Source organism: Callorhinchus milii, unplaced genomic scaffold (genome assembly GCF_018977255.1).
Source record: "Callorhinchus milii isolate IMCB2004 unplaced genomic scaffold, IMCB_Cmil_1.0 Scaffold3, whole genome shotgun sequence".
Lineage (NCBI taxonomy): Eukaryota > Metazoa > Chordata > Chondrichthyes > Chimaeriformes > Callorhinchidae > Callorhinchus > Callorhinchus milii.
In genome coordinates, this window is record NW_024704744.1 from 56,517,513 (window position 1) to 56,533,875 (window position 16,363).

Here is a 16,363-nt window from a genome sequence, read left to right on the forward strand (position 1 = left end):
TTTACTTTGAGGTGATTTTTTTATATATTATATCTTCTTCTGTTTTTTTACACATCTCCACACTGAAGATGAAGCCCCGAGAGGACAAACAAGTGACCTATCTCAGACCTATAACAATTATAGAAGCCACCCTCAATCAATTCTTTCTCCCTCTGACAGAATGCTAAATATCCTTTCAACGGCTCCCCAGGGGCATAGTTAAGACTCTGCCAGGCGGGATATATATATGTATATATATTGTCAGTTGGATCTCCCACTTGTTGCCACCTTGTGTCTCCTGAACTGGTGTTTCTGAAAGGATATTGATCTATCAAGTGAGATTCAGATATGAAGGGAAGCAGCTAAGCTTTCAGACAATATGAATCTTATGCATTGAAAGTACAGGTTTCCCATATTTAAGAGAAAGCCATTAATGTAAAAATATTATTGCTATGTCAGTGCAATGCTTATTTTGCTCAGCTTCTTCTTGCATTTCTGAATGAGCATGTAAAATATTGATTTTAATTTCTGAATAGCTTAAACCATGAAATGTTTGTTCAATTTATTATTTACTTCATGTTACAACAAATTATATGTAGTGTATGCATACAATGAGGCTATTTATTTTCAGTTAAAATAATCACTTTGTTTGATATAGTGCCCTACCGTAGATTAGTGGTTTTGTAGGCAAACGGTGTCTGTCAGATGGTGACAACCCTGAATCAGAAGCAGTTAAATTAAAGCCAGCCAGGATACTATTGGTCCAAATCACATTTTAAAGAATTAACTCATAATCTCTGTTTGCAGCATAGTCTATCACCAAATAATACACTTCAATGAGCCTGTAAATAGCACTGGAAATTTGACATAAGAATCAGGATGCACAAGATTTCAGCTAAAATCAGTCAAGCAGTGACGTCAGCAAATACGTTGAAGATCAGATGTATTTTGTGGGCAGCAAGCTGCAGATTGTGGTTGAGTGTTCAGGAAGTGGAGAGGAGGAGTGCCATTGAGAGGTAATGTATATCCGCAGACAACCATGGGACCAGCCATTAACTCACTCATAGAATAGAGTTTGATATGAGAAGGAGGAAGGGTGGTAAAGGAAAAGTATGAGACAGAACAGGTAACAATATATTTGAAATACTGCATAAAAATCAAAGAACTGAGTAACTATGAAATTGTTTGAAGAGATAGATAGTGTCAATTTTATGATGCATCTTGAACCTCTTGGAATAACAGGCAGTTTCACATTATTTTCTCATATTTTTCTCAATACACAAGTTTGGGTTCATAAGGCATGCCAGCTCGGTTTCCTTCCTTTTTTCATTTAACGTCCAACCTATTCCATTGCAAATCATACACTTAACTGGTTAGGATTTAAAATGCAGTATTCACAAGAGGGTGATCATGTTGGTAATCAGATGTACGTTCTGCTGATCTGTCACTCCTCTGGAGGAGATTACCCCAGAACAGAGCTCCTACAGATCAGTATGATATACATTTCTGAATTGTTTTTGAGTTGCTTTCTTAAGGCACTGCCACAATGTCTTACAGGGAAGGAGGTAGGGAGTTAGGTACGTATGTACGTATGTGGGTGGGTGGGTGGAAAGGAGAAAAAAAGGAAAGGAAAAGATTCAAAAGGAACAAGGACACTGGAGTCATATAAAAAGCAAGTTGTTGCAGTGATTGTGAGGGACAGTAAGGTAAGTGTTCTGGAGGGGTGAGATCAGGTGGGTGAAAGGGCCTTCTTCATCCAGACCAATCTTTTGATAATAATAATCCTTGCATTGGATAGTGCCTTATCACGTCTTCGAGACGTCTCAAAGTGCTTCACAGAATATACTGTAAAGTGAATTGACTATGACTGTATATTTTGTGGGCTAAACGCGGCAGCCAATTGCGCACAGCAGTATCCCACAAGTAGTCGTGGATTGACCAATTTATCATTTTTTTTTGAAGGAATTATTTAAAGCAATCCGCCAATCGACAAACAACCTACTTACTGCTAGGTAAACAGAGTTTGTGTGGAGTAAGGAAACTTGCTTAACATTTCGCCCTGCTGGGAATAGAACCCAGGTCTCTCACTTGCGAGGCGAGTGCTCTAACCACTGAGCTGTAAGACTTTGGGAAATTTTTATCGCAAAGGTTTCTATACTAACAGCCTCCATTTTCATTTTGTTTCATTTATCTATCCAAACTTGGTCTGTACCGAATGAAAAAAAACACAACTGTTCCAATTTGCGGAGAGCTTCGAAAATAGTTGGTCGGTAAAAGGAAGGATGAATAAACATTCCATTGGTCAGATTTGGCTAAAGGTGATGGAAGAATCTTAATTTTCTGGATTGGCTTCGGGTTCAGAGAATCTCTGTGCAAAGGTAATGTTGATGGATGAATAACTTTATTGTTGCAGTGCAGAATCACATCAAAATGTCTCAAAGCACTTTACAGAGAATTACTGTAAGTCAGTTGTTATGACAAACTTGTGGGCAAACTCAGCAGCTATTTGTACCAACCTTTGCAGCAGAAATGACCCACAAACAGCTGCGAGGTGAATGATCAATGAATCTGGAGCACTGTTAGCCAGCACTCAAGGGAAAACTCCTTGCTCTTTTTAAATAATGTCCTGGGATCTTTAATGTCCACTTGGAAACAAACTGGAGAGGCTTGATGGGCCGAATGGGGTCATTATTCAAATATAAATCTGCCCAGCATAATAATATCCTTGAAACAATACTGTGTGGAGCATACAGAAAACTGCATATCAAGTTCAAATTAAACAAAAATGCTCAACAAGACGAATAAAAGGGAGATAAGAAAACTAGGGAGATTTACACTTGTATTTCTTTATAAATACTAATAATCCTTACATCTGATACAGCACTTCTCATGTCAAGAGGAAGTATCAAAGAATTTTACTATAAAGTGTAGTGACTGTGTTTAATTATCAAAAACTGGAGGTGGTGATCAGGCAGGGTGGTTGAAGCAGGATACTGAATTGAATGACAAAACAGCTGGAACAACGGGAACAACACACAACTTGCATTTATTTAGCTCCCTTCACGCAAATAACGTCTCAGAATGCTTAACAGCTGCGTAGTTTGACACTGAGAGAGGAGAGATAACTGAAGGCACACAGTCGGGGTATCGTGGCTGAAAGTACAGCCACCAATGGTGTAGAGGAGGGGATAAGGGTTGTGAGGAAGACCTGAGCCAGTTGAGTGAACACAGCAGGTAGTGCAGTCAGGAGATCAGAGAGGTAGAATGGTGCCAGGGGCTGATATGATTTGACAGTGAATGAGGATCATGAAATCGATCCATTCTGCAACAAGGAGCAAATGAAGCCTGGCAAGAACAGGGGTGATGGGGTGTGGAGCCTGGTATGGGTGAGGAGCTCTGTATTATTTGGACCTTGTTTATAGTCGAGCCGGGGAGACCAGCGAGGAGTGCATTGGAAAAATCAAGGCGGGAGGTGACAAAGGTTAAATAGTTCAGAACCACAGGCAAGAGCAACGACAGGAGCTAAGGATGATGGCTTCTGTCTTGTCCATATTCAGCTGCAAATGGTGCTCATCCACGCCTTAGTGTCAGATGGTAGAGATGGTATTCTGGAACGATGAAATAAACTGAGACAACTAGAACTATACTATTGGCCCACTTAGGCATCTAGAAAATCAAATGGAAAAGCAATGTGCAGACATGGCTCCATGTCACAAAGATCCATGACATAAAGTCATTCTGAATCACATCTTATCATCTTTTGACAATATGACAACTTGTCTGCAACAGTCGCAAGTTATCAAGATATCACGGTATATAAAAAAAAGTATGGAAGCATAGGGTGTCATCTAATAATAATAATCCTTGCATTTGATATAGCGCTTTTCACGTCTTCTAGACATCTCAAAGTGCTTCACAGAATAGACTGTAAAGTGAATTGACTGTATATTTGTGGGCAAAATGCGTACAGCAGCATCCCACAGTCGTGGTTTCAAGTGACCAATTTATAATTGTTTTTTTTCTTGAGGGATTATTATCAGGCATGTGGAGTAAGGAAACTTGCCCAAGGTTTCACCCAGCTGGGAATCGTCTAGCCGTGTACCCGGAGTTCAGCATTACAAATAGAGTATTCATTCTGTTAATAGGATCAGATTATATTCTATGGATATCAAGTCGTAACTCAGAATGTAGACCTGAAATTTCAGTAAGTAACACAAAGAATAACTCACAGATGAAAAATACAATTCGTCAATCAGATGAACAAAGGTGGATGAATCCATGTTATACATCAAACATTAATTGTGCTATCAGCCAGTAAGTAGACATGAGGTAAGCAGCTTTTAATCTGAGCAATCTTCCCTTTTTAATAATATTTATAAAGTCAGTCTATCGTATCAAGTGGAATGAAGAGCATTTTTGGCTGCACTTCATGAAGTATTCATGAACAGCCTTCATAGGAATCCAAACAATGTATTTAAGTGACTATTTCCTAAATAGGTTAACCTTGTGTTATTTTTTCACCCAATCAATATTTAGAGTTTTTAGTTAATGCTGAGTTCCGCTTGGAAAACAGTTCTTTTTGATTGTGTTGAGGTGTCAAACAGCACTTTGGCCCTTCTTCAAGTCCCAGTGCAGGTTAAGTGTATGGTGCATAAACCAAAAATATTCTCCTTTGTGGGCCAGACCTTCAAGGCATCCTGCAGCCCAAGTGAGAGACCCAGGACCATGTTGCATTAAAAGTGAAAATAGCTGTAGGTAGGTTAGATCCTGTGACGTGTATTCTATATCCTATAATTGAATCGTCTCTGCACCTTTGAGACAGAGGAAATCTCATGCTGGGCTGGTTTCTGCCAAAGCGCCTCATGGAAGAAGCAGTTGATCGCCAGCAAGCCTAGTACTGTACTCAACATTGAGCTTGAACCTCCTGAACTTCAAGGTGTGTGGTATGCTGTAAGTTGCCCTTGAAAGATCTTTCCCTGAAGCTTCAGACAGATCATCGAAAGTAGACAAGACAATTCTGAATCTCGTGACGACTGTTACTGGAGAGGTTACCTGATTTATATGCTCTTATACGCACAACTTGTTGGCTACCCAACTGGTAACACATTACTAGGCCACAACTGCTGCAACTTTGCATCTCCAAGTGGTAGAGATATTGTTAATGTGATGGTTTGTACCCTGGCTGGGTCCAGAGGACACAGCAATGCTCTGACACACTTTCTACGGAGTTGTGTGACTTGCCCTACTGGAGAGGAGTTCCTGATACCAACTTTGCATCAGCCAGAGGTCTTGCCCATGTTAGTCATCGGTCTGATGATCAACTTGTAACAGTTGCTCACAATTGTTTGTGTTCTTGTATTCTGACAATTGTTAGGATATATTAAAGTAAACCTTCTTATTTGCAGGATTACATTTGACATTTGGGATTCTTCCCCATGTCAACAGTCGAACGCAATGCACATTCCCATCTTCATAAAATCGTTTCCACTTAGATTTTTATGTAGCTGCATCAGAATATTGGTTGCCACGTGTCGCCCACAAATATACAGTCAATTCACTTTGCAGTATATTTTGTGAAGCACTCTGAGATGTCTCGAAGATGTGAAAAGCCCTATATCAAATGTAAGGATTATTATTATTTAACATTACAAGAGATATACTTCTTTAAAAAAAACAAATTGTAAATATCTTTCACAGTTGAACCATGGATTACTTTTAATTTGCTTTGTTCTGCAAATTAATTTTTAAGATCTACCTACAGATCCTGAGTTTTAGCATGGGCGATCCACAACATTTGTGCTTTTATCACCTGATAAATACATCTGACTTCGGTAGTCAAAAAGTAAATTAGTCATTTTAAGATGAAAATACTCCACAGCATTACTGAGATTTTTATGAACAGCCACATTATTTCACTATCTTTAGCTCCTCTCTTCTTCCCATTATTTTTTATTGCAACTTATAAATTTACTGTGGTTGCAAGAGATAAAAGTCTGTTACAGAATTGGGTTGTATGCTGCCGAGTTTGAAATTGGCTGACTTTACAAGTTCATCTGATCCACAGGGATTTCAGCCCAAGTATTTCCATCAACCCTTATGCTCTGATTGTAGACTGGCTATCCTCAGCACCATGAAGGCTGGAGAAAGAATTTGGCCACACATTCTCAAGATCTGTCCCATATAAGTAACTGCACACAAGAAATCCTTATTTGTTGACTTAGATTATAAGAAATCATGACTGCATCTAACACTAGTATTCTTTAACAAAGCAAAACAATGTTTTTAAGAAATCATTAATATTTTGAACACAGAGGTCTTATATCTGCACTAAAACTTTCTTCCTCATCAATAACACTCGATTACCTTACAGTGTTACAGCTGCTATCAATGCATTTCATTTCACAACAAATCAGGTGCTGGTTTCCGTTCCTCTTCCATATTACTCTAAATGTGGAGAGCGCAGACCTCCAGAGGCATTGCACAGATCTGTGGTGCCAGTGATTTACCATTCTGAATGAAAGCTGCACAATGTCAGACATTAAATGCTGCAGTAGAAGCTGCTTAACCCAAACAATTTTTTTAAAAATCCACTAAATACATATTATGTATTCCTCTCCATGTTACAATATATCCTGTGAAGTGCTTTAAGACATCCTCCTGACGTGAAAGGCACTCTACCAAATAAGTATTATTAATTTTTAAATTATTAATAATACGTCAACCTGAATGATGGGATGAATGTAAATCAGACACAAGCAGGATTATGCTGACAAATACATAAATTATCAACCAGTGTCATACTTTGTTTTTTTAATGAAGTGAAAATAAAAATATGCCATTTGCATATTTTTGCATCGTCAAACAAAAACGAGGCAAACTACTTAAGCATTTCACTTTACCAATACCTGAATCATATATCACAAGATTGGTTTAGATGAAGAAGGCACTTCAGCCCACCTTATCTCATCATTCCAGAACACACACACACACACACCATCAAGCTGTTTTTAAATGAATTGCCTCAATCAACCTTCCTAGAAACCTGTTCCAGTCATTGATTACCTTCTTGAGTGAAGAACTCTCATCTTAACTTGGCCACAGATCAGCTATATTTTTTTGTTCAACAAGTTTTGGTGCACTTTCTAGTGCAAGTTTTGGTGGTGCTGTTCACAGCAATAAAGGCTGGATAATTGTGCAAAACCTTATGTTTTGTACTACGACAACAACAAGATTACATTTGTATAGCGCCTTTCACGTCGGGAGGACGTCCCAAGGCGCTGTAGTACAATGTTCCACATGAATTATATATTCCATTCAATAAACAATGCAAACCATGTTGGGCCATTTCAGGGTAATTCCTAAGCACTAACTTGAATCATATTAGATCAAATTATATAAAACATTACAGCATGGAAATATACTATTCTGCCCAAATAGTCTTTGTCAGTGTTTATACTCCATATAGTTTTCCACCCTTCCACATTCTCACCAACCTCTATGTTAAGAAGTTCCTCCTGAACTCCCCTTTATGCTCTCATTTTGGACTCACCAACAAGTGGAAATAGCCTACTAACATCTACCTTATCAAATCCTTTCATAATTTTAAACACATTTATTAGGCTTCCTTTCAAATCACCAGAGAGAAAGCTCTAACCTGTCCAGTCTTTCTTAGCTGCATCACTCATCCCTGGTAACATGCTCGAAAGTCTGTGCTGCATTCTCAGTCTGCATCTAATTATAAATGTCTCGAAAAGATACATATGAGACAAAGCACAAATGTCCCTTCTCCAGCGAGTCTGCCATAACTTTCTCACAAGTGCCTGGTTTTGTGCCTCAAGTCGCAGCCAACAGTCGTACAGATCACAGAGTATTTAATGATAGAAACAATACCACAAACATTCTCTGTGGCATTCCAGACATTTTCTTTTGAATTGGGATCCATAAGTGATTCTCAAACTATTTAAGATATTGTTCATTATTTTCTTATGCACTAGACTGGTTAATCAGACGAACAAAGTGAGGCCAACACAGAAACACAACAATCTATTCTGGCACCAGATTCATTGGAATGAGATTCTCTGATCTTAACAAAGATACAAGTATTTGCTTTAATTGATGAAGATATATGCCACCCCTCCTGCTTCCCACACATACACACATATATGTTCTCAACAGCCAACAACTGAAGCTAAAGTGTAATTCATGCCCACTAAGTTTAGATTTAATGTTTTTTTTAAGAATAAGATTGAAATTCTTCTTAGTGAAGGCAAAGACATCAGCGCTTTGTACGTGAAAGGCGCTCTATAAATGTAATTTTGTTGTTGGTGGTGGTGTTGCTTAGGACATTGCAATAGAACACTTATTTAGTTTTAAAAATAAATAGCTTTAAAATAAATTCAAATGAGCAAGAAGATGGATTAAAAGTGGAATATCAAAAATCCAAACAAAGCAGAAGTTATCTGTATCAGTCATGTTTAATGTCCCCCCTTGAGCTTTGCAAGGTTATGGCATTTTGCAAGGTTGTGCCAGACTACCGCTGTTCTGGTGGAATAAATTGGTCAGGAACTTAACATAATGATTCTCCTTATCTACAGCTCCTACCACCCCCCCACCCCCCCAACACCCCATATCTTGAAGAAGCAGCCAGCTAATAGGTTTTGGAGTACTTGCCCCTTCTGCCTGATCTTCAGTGTTCGCCAACATTTCCTGAAGAGCCCGAACGGAGAGGGATTGCTCGAGCACAAAGGTGCAGATGGAGAGATCCGGAGGGACATTCTGTGGTGAAAGAAACAAAAGATAACATAAGCCATTCCTTATCACTGAATGTAAGACTAAATCATTATCCCTGGATTCAACACAGTGTTACAGTAGTAAACAACCCTTTTGCACTCATCAGCAATTTTGGAGTACAAGGCAGGTGTACAAACAGTAACACACTCCCACCACCACTGACCTCCCCCCACCCACACCACTCTCTTCAGCAAAGACAGCATTTCAAAGTAGTACAAAGGAGAGGCTTCCATTTTCATTCTTATCCCTGCTGTGATAAGGAAACAAATATCAGCATGTGTAATAAATAGAGAGCAATAACCCCAACTGTTTGTTATGACAAGCACGTCACCTTGAAGCTGAACTGGCTCCAAAGTGACATGTTTGGTAACAGAATGTTGGAATTGAGCCAACCCTCTGTGGTGGTCTCAGTCGTCTGGTTCCTGAGCCAGGCAGGTCCTCAGTATTATAGGGCACTGCTCATGACAGCACAGCCAACCTGACTCATCGGCAGGATCTGGAAGAACAGACCAGTCACTGAGGGCAGGGAGTCATCCCACTCAGCTCCTGTTAACCCTGCAAGCCAAGGTCTGAACTGGTAGGGTGGTCCTAGCCGGACAATTACTGGGAAAGCTTGCCAGACAGTGATATCAACAACAACAACAACTTGGATTTATATAGCGCCCTCCACGCCGGATGGCGTCTCAGAGCGCTTAATGTTTGCTGTACCTTTACAGCAGCGAATATCGCTCATGCTTGATTCGTGGTGAACAAAGAAAGGTAATTTAATGAGGACGTTTTAGGAAATGTCCAAAGCACACACACCCAAAGGCTGTAAATTCACCACTATCTACATAATCTGCTCCTAGGATTACAATTGCAGATCTACACACACAATAGCTTTTGAAGGCAGTTTCAATAAATGTGCTGCAACGTGAGTTGCGAGATAAAAGACAATTGCTTCACTTCCCTCTTGCCTTCAAAGAGACAGCTGGGTAACCCTGTGTGACAACTCTAGTCAATTTTAAAAATAACTGTTCGGTCATTTACTGGCTCATTGACTGAGTCCTGTGGCCAGCTTTTCCACTTCAGTTAGCAGCATCAGAGCACATGGAAGCTATTGTAGAAGACCATCCTCTTGGATTCACAGAAGATCCTGTTTCTTGCATTTGAGAAAACAAATGTAGCTGATCTATTCTACAAATATCTACTTCTGGCAAATATTTTCTTCTTAAATAATAATTGAGCACTCATTGACTTTCAATCACAATTTCCCCATTCTGATTGCTAAATGGCAGGGTATAGGGCAAATCACAAATAGCACCAGAAGAACATCCCTGGCATTATTAGAAACTTTGCATGGTGCTGCTTAAGACACGGTCTCATTTTTGACTCTTGGATAGAGTTCCAACACAAGATCTTTTCTTCTCTCCCTCTAAAAAAAAACAGACCACACAGTCGGAGTACACAGAGAACTTGTACCTAAATTAGTATTAGATAAGCACTGAAGAACAATAACACCATTCTCTAGCTTCCTCTGCTTTCCTTTTTCTGTTATTGCCAGGCACCTTACTCTAGATACTTAGTGAAGTCTCTCATGTGGCACTTTGTCAAAAGTCAAATGTAAATCTAGATACACTGTTTGCCTACAAAATACACACTTCATGGTATATCTTGTGATGCGCTCTGAGACTTCCAAAGTGCTAGGATTGTTATTAGGATTATGATATGCTTTCTGTCAAACTGGGATGTTACCTCCTCAAATAAAGTCTTTGATGTTTACTCAAACAAAATTCGATTCGGAGGGCGGAGCTATGAGAGCGCGGAGAGGAGCCGAGGAGGCTAATGTTAGTGAGGAACTTACAGAAATGAACATCAGTAAAGCAATAGTACTAGAGAAATTGATAGGATTAAAAAACGATAAATCCCCTGGATCTGATGGCCAGTATTCTAGGGTTTTAAAAGAAGTGGCTGCAGAGATAGTGGATGCTTTGTTTTTGATCTTCCAACATTACCTGGATTCTGGAATGGTTCCCAGTGATTGGAAGGTCGCAAAAGTAACGCTGATATTTAAGGAGAGTGGGAGACAAAAAATGGGGAATTATAGACCAGTTAGCCTGACATCGGTGGTGGGGAAAATTCTAGATTCCTTCATTAGGGACTTCGTCGTGGGGTACTTAGAAAATCGTAACGTGATTAGGCAGAGTCAACATGGCTTTACGAAAGGGAAATCATGTTTAACAAATTTTATAGAGCTTTTTTGAGGATGTAACTAGTAGGTTAGATAGGGGGAATCCAGTAGATGTGGTGTATTTGGATTTCCAGAAGGCATTCAACAAAGTGCCACATAAAAGGCTGTTGCATAAGATTAGAGCCCATGGAATTAAAGGCAATATATTAGCGTGGATTGGAGAGTGGCTGATAGGAAGAAAACAGTAGGCATAAATGGGTCCTTCTCAGATTGGCAGAATATGACTAGCGGAGTTCCACAAAGATCAGTGATTGAGCCTCAATTATTTAGAGTCTATATCAATGATTTAGATGAGGAAATAGAACTTAATATATCTAAATTCGCGGCCGATAAGAAGATAGGTGGGAGAGTAAGCTGTGAGGATGACAAACGAAGAATGCAAAGGGAAATAGACAGGCTAGGTGAGTGGGCAAGAAGATGGCAGATGGAGTATAACGTAGGGAAGTGTGAAGTTATTCACCTAGGTAGTAAAAATGGAAAAGCGGATTATTTTCTAGAGGCGGAGAGACTAGGTAGTGCTGGTGTTCAGAGGGATTTGGGTATCCTTGCACACCAGTCACAAAAAGTTAGTATGCAGGTACAGCAAGCAACTTGGAAGGCATGTTGGCGTTTGTTGCAAAAGGGTGAGAGTACAAGAGAAGGGAAGTCTTGCTGCAGTTGTACAAGAACTTGATGAGAATGCATCTAGAATATTGTGTGCAGTTTTGGTATCCTTATTTAAGAAAGGACATACTCGCCTTAGAAGGGGTGCAGCGTAGATTCACTAGGTTGGTTCCTGGAATGAGGGGGTTGACCTATGAGGATAGATTGAGTAAACTAGGCCTATATTCTCTAGAATATAGTTGAGGAAACATTTCTTCACTCAGAGGGTAGTGAATTTATGGAATTCTCTACACAGAAGGCTGTGGATGCTCAGTCCTTGAACATATTCAAGACTGAGGTTGATAGATTTCTAAAGAATAGAAGGAATATGGGGATAGGGCAGGTAAATGAAATTAGGTCAGAAGATCAACCATGATCTTATCGAATGGCGGGGCAGGCTCGAGGGGCCGAATGGCCTACTCCTGCGTCTTATGGTCTTATGGTCTTAAAATCTATTCATTCTGAACAGGTGTTGGCTGCCATTAATTTGTCAATTTGCACGCAGATAATCTTCCTTTGATTGATTCAATTTGTTTTCCAATTATCAGTTGGAAATGAATGGGTTTGTACTTTCCAGGTGTGGCCCAGTCACCTTTCTTGCACCAAAACAGCATGTGCTCATTCGTTCATAATGTCTGTCAATGCTTCTCAAATCTCCTCCCTCACCTCTCTAAGTACTCTGAGGTAAAGTGCATCTTTATAGGGGAATTACTGGGTTTTAGCCCCTTGGGACGATGCAGAACCTCATTCTTACAACTGTCAAAGTCACAGAACTTACTTGTTATGTGTTGGATGTTGTTAGTGTTTTCCCTGCTTTAAAAAAATTGACGGGTTTACTTTCTCATTTTCCCTCTTTTTCAATTTCCTTTGCCCCTCCATGGTTTACCTTCTTCCCCGACAACCCTTGCCTTCAAAACACAGTCACTATACCTCAAAGTAAATCCTCTGAAGTACTTTGAATATGTCCTCCATGCATGAAGGATGCTATATCAAATGCAAGGATTATTATTATTATTGTTGTAGATTGTATACAAATTGAAAGAGCTCTAAAAATCTATCCAGTGATGAGGTGGCACCACTGCATCATTGATCATGGCCCCTGCTATTTATCAAGTTTTTTTTTGCAAACTAAAATTATAAAAAAATCTCCCTCCACAAACCTTTAAGCTGCAGCACAGTGATGTGAAAAGTCTTCACTGGCCAAAATGGCAGCTTAGCGAGTGAAATTTTGGAGCAGGCTGCCCAACAATTCTCAATGCACTCGCATCGCCCCACCTTGTCCTGCACCCCTTCCCAAGTTGATCAAGTGGACACCATTTCAAAAATTCCTTAAACTCTCACTATTTCGCTGGCTGCTAAGAAGTCCTTGATGTGGGTCCGCCCGCATCAAGGACATGCGGGAGTCATGGCTCTGCACTGCTGGCAAATATTCACAAGGATTCAAACACATCAAATCCCTGCTCTATATTTCCGTCCTCATGTCACTCGAATGACAACGAGTTCCATCGAGGAAATGAAAAGCTTTGAGAAGAAAAATATCCAATCGATCTCTCTCTCCGCATTTCAAAATATATGGATGATCAATTCCAATGGCAGTGTCTATTTCTCATTGTATGACTGGAGCAGGTTTAGCAACAGGTCTCTCCCTCTTCTCTCGTTGTCCCAGGAGATTTTGAGACAAAACTGGAATTGAACCTACAGCTCACTCCTGCTCTCCTTTTCTCAGTAAAATTCCTTCTCTCTCTCCCCTGACATATCACACGTTCAACGGAATCCATCACCTGGTGTGGGACTCAGGATAAGGTTTGACCTTGAAGGATATGACCATTTCGGGATTGGCTGTTTTGAGGGTAGGGTTTCTGTGATCTTTGCCCTCAACCTCGCTAGCCTTTAACCACACGTTCAACACCCTCTCCTGACCCCTCTTCCTCTCTCTCATTCACTCGCTCTCTCGTTCACTCGCTCTCTCAGTCAAATTACGAATTTTAAAATGATTAATAAGAGTTAAAAGAAGATTAATATGACTTATACAAAGCAACTCAGCCTCTCTCTCTCTGTCTTTCTTTTGTTCACTCTCACATACACAATATGGCTTCGGAGATTAAGCGATATGGGGAGAAAGTGGAAAATTGGAATTGAAAGGCTTAGTTGAGGTACAGATCAGCCATGATCTAATTAAATGGTGGAACAGGCTCAAAGGGCTGAATGGCCTACTCCTGTTCTATGTTCCTATCTCAACATCTTACTGCCGTGAAATTGCATGCTGCATGACAAGAAAGATGTCACTGGAAAAAATGTTTCTGCACCTTAAAACAAATGTTGAGTTAAAAGAACAAGCCACAGCACAGTACTCAACCTGCCTTGTCTTGTCATTGGGATCTTCTCATACAGGATTAGTGCTGTTCATTTGGCATTCCCGAAACCAGGTGTTCTTCTGGTAGAACGAGGGGACGGTGAGGGCCAGCCTCAGACTCGTGCCTAGGATCAGACACTATATACTGAGGGACAAGCTGAAGTTTGTCTCAACCACTGCTAATGCCTAACCCCAGCAGGAGCCGCTCCGACACAACCCACTCAGGGCGCACCCATCGGGTAACCCACCAGCACGCCCCAAACTGACTGAAGTAAGGGTACAGAAGGATGTTCGAGATATAACCAAAGAGCGTCCTGAAAATATATATAAGGTAAGCATGTGCGGGTACGGTGCACATCGGGGCACCTTCCGAAAGCGATAATTGCACCTTATCAGGGTGTGTGCGGTTGCGCACATGGATGTGGTGTATACAGGGGCAACTCCCGACTGTGTTAAAGGGAGCATCTCAAAAAACGTGTACACAACCTGTGTGCAAGGAAGGAATGTACCGTAAACAATGGAATGTTTTTTGTATCGGGAGCAAAGGTGAAAAAAGACAAAACGGATGTGTTTTGTTTTGGATTTCTGTTGTACTAAATATTATATTGATACGTAAATATATATTTTCAAAAAAAAGTATTAGTGCTGTTCAAACTCATTTGCACAAAACAGCTTTTATAATGTCCAAGAGCTGACACTCTCTGCCACTTAACGTTCAAATACAAAATGCACATGGGGTTTGAGCAAAAAAATGCTCGAGGGACACACCAACACTTGAAGCTGGTTTCTTCAACTTAATTTCAAACCTTGATAATCATAGACCTGCAACCAATTCTAGTGGTTGCAGGTCTACCAACTCTCTACCCCTTCCTCGCTCGCTCCCTTCCCTCCCCTCACCCTGACCATTTCCCCCTTGCTCGGGTCCTGACCCAACTGTACAGCGCCTTGGGACGTCCTCCCGACGTGAAAGGCGCTCAATAAATGGAATCTTGTTGTTGTTGTTGTAGTGCTTTATCTTTGTGCTTTGCACATTTCAACATAGTCATTTCACTGGTTACCACCCCTGAAGCGTTTTGACACAGGAAATTTGCAAACACAATCTTTTAAAAACATTCAGCAAGATAAAAATAAAGGATTCAGTGGCATTCACTGGAGAATTGTAAATATAAAGTAACTTGTCCCGGTGCATTGCCAGGTCTCTGCAATCCCCCACACCCCAACACATGAAGGATAAATCACATCAACACTGAATTTAAAGCAGCAAAGCTGTGCTTCGGCACAAAAATGGGTTCTGCGCACAGTAGAAAGAAAAATGTCTGAATTTACAAGAATTAAACTTGATAAAATTTTGATCTTTGTATTGGAATGTTTCCATGGGATTAGTTTAGCGATGCTTTCAATATTTATTGTTTTCCTACCACGTGTCCAACTAGGATCAACCTATCTGTTAGGGCTTTGGCTACAGAGTTAACAGGAGCCGAGTGGGTTGACTCCCTGTCCCCAGTGGCTGGTCTGCCCTTCCAAGTCCTGCCGATGTGCCAGCCTGGCTGCGCTGTCATCAGCAGTGCTCTGGAGCAAAACTCTGCTAAAAGCAAAATAAAGATACATAAGACTCACCTTCGAGTTTGAGGTGGATTCCAAGAAGCAGAGTCGGCTGCCAAATCCTTCCCCAGCAAGGCAGAGTTTGAGCTGCTCTTTATGAAAAGTGGCACTGCACTGCAGCACAACCTCATCATCCTACAGGGAGATGAAAAATGTACATTACTTGGAGTTATCCAGTCAACAGATAAACAGTTTATATTTTCAGTCAATTATAAGTCTTAGGAATTAATAATATTAATCCTTGCATTTGATATAGTGCTTTATCACGTCTTTGAGACATCTCAAAGCGCTTCACAGAATATACTATAAAGTGAATTGACTGTATATTGTGTGGACGAAACACGGCAGCCAATCGCAGACAGCAGAGTCCCACAAACAGTCGTGGATTGAGCAACTAAATTATTTTTATTTATTTTGAAGAAGTTATTATCCCCGGAAGAGGACTCCACTGTAACTGGAATATTGATGTATTATAAGGACATTAACCACATACATATATTCACATACCAGCACATGAGAACAACTTTGCATAAGAATCAACAACTCTGAGCCAACAAACGACAGAACAACTGAGCTAAGTATCATAAGCAAATTCAATAGGTTGCCTCTATCTGTTGTACTGGTTAGATGACAGAAATCAAGAGCCCAGCAAGCTCCATATAATAAAATAATAATCCTTGCATTTGAAATAGTGCCTTATCAGTTATCACATTATCGAGACAGCTCAAAGTACTTCACAGGTTACACTCTAGTGTGAATTGATTGTA

At 40.2% G+C, this 16,363-nt stretch overlaps 2 protein-coding genes across 2 annotated transcripts in view; one reads left to right on the forward strand and one right to left on the reverse strand.

Annotated features, from left to right (window-relative positions):
* The window catches only part of ryr2a (ryanodine receptor 2a (cardiac)), a 373,023-nt gene that overhangs the window by 239,262 nt on the left and 117,398 nt on the right, over nucleotides 1–16,363 (reverse strand). The window contains 2 exon segments of the mRNA XM_042333111.1: nucleotides 8,646–8,754; nucleotides 15,612–15,731. Coding sequence (XP_042189045.1) covers nucleotides 8,646–8,754; nucleotides 15,612–15,731 — 229 coding nt within the window.
* sdhc (succinate dehydrogenase complex, subunit C, integral membrane protein) lies at nucleotides 11,600–14,123 on the forward strand. The gene is given in 5 exon segments (XM_042332710.1): nucleotides 11,600–11,622; nucleotides 13,173–13,292; nucleotides 13,294–13,379; nucleotides 13,382–13,444; nucleotides 14,068–14,123. Coding segments are annotated over 5 exon segments (348 nt in total).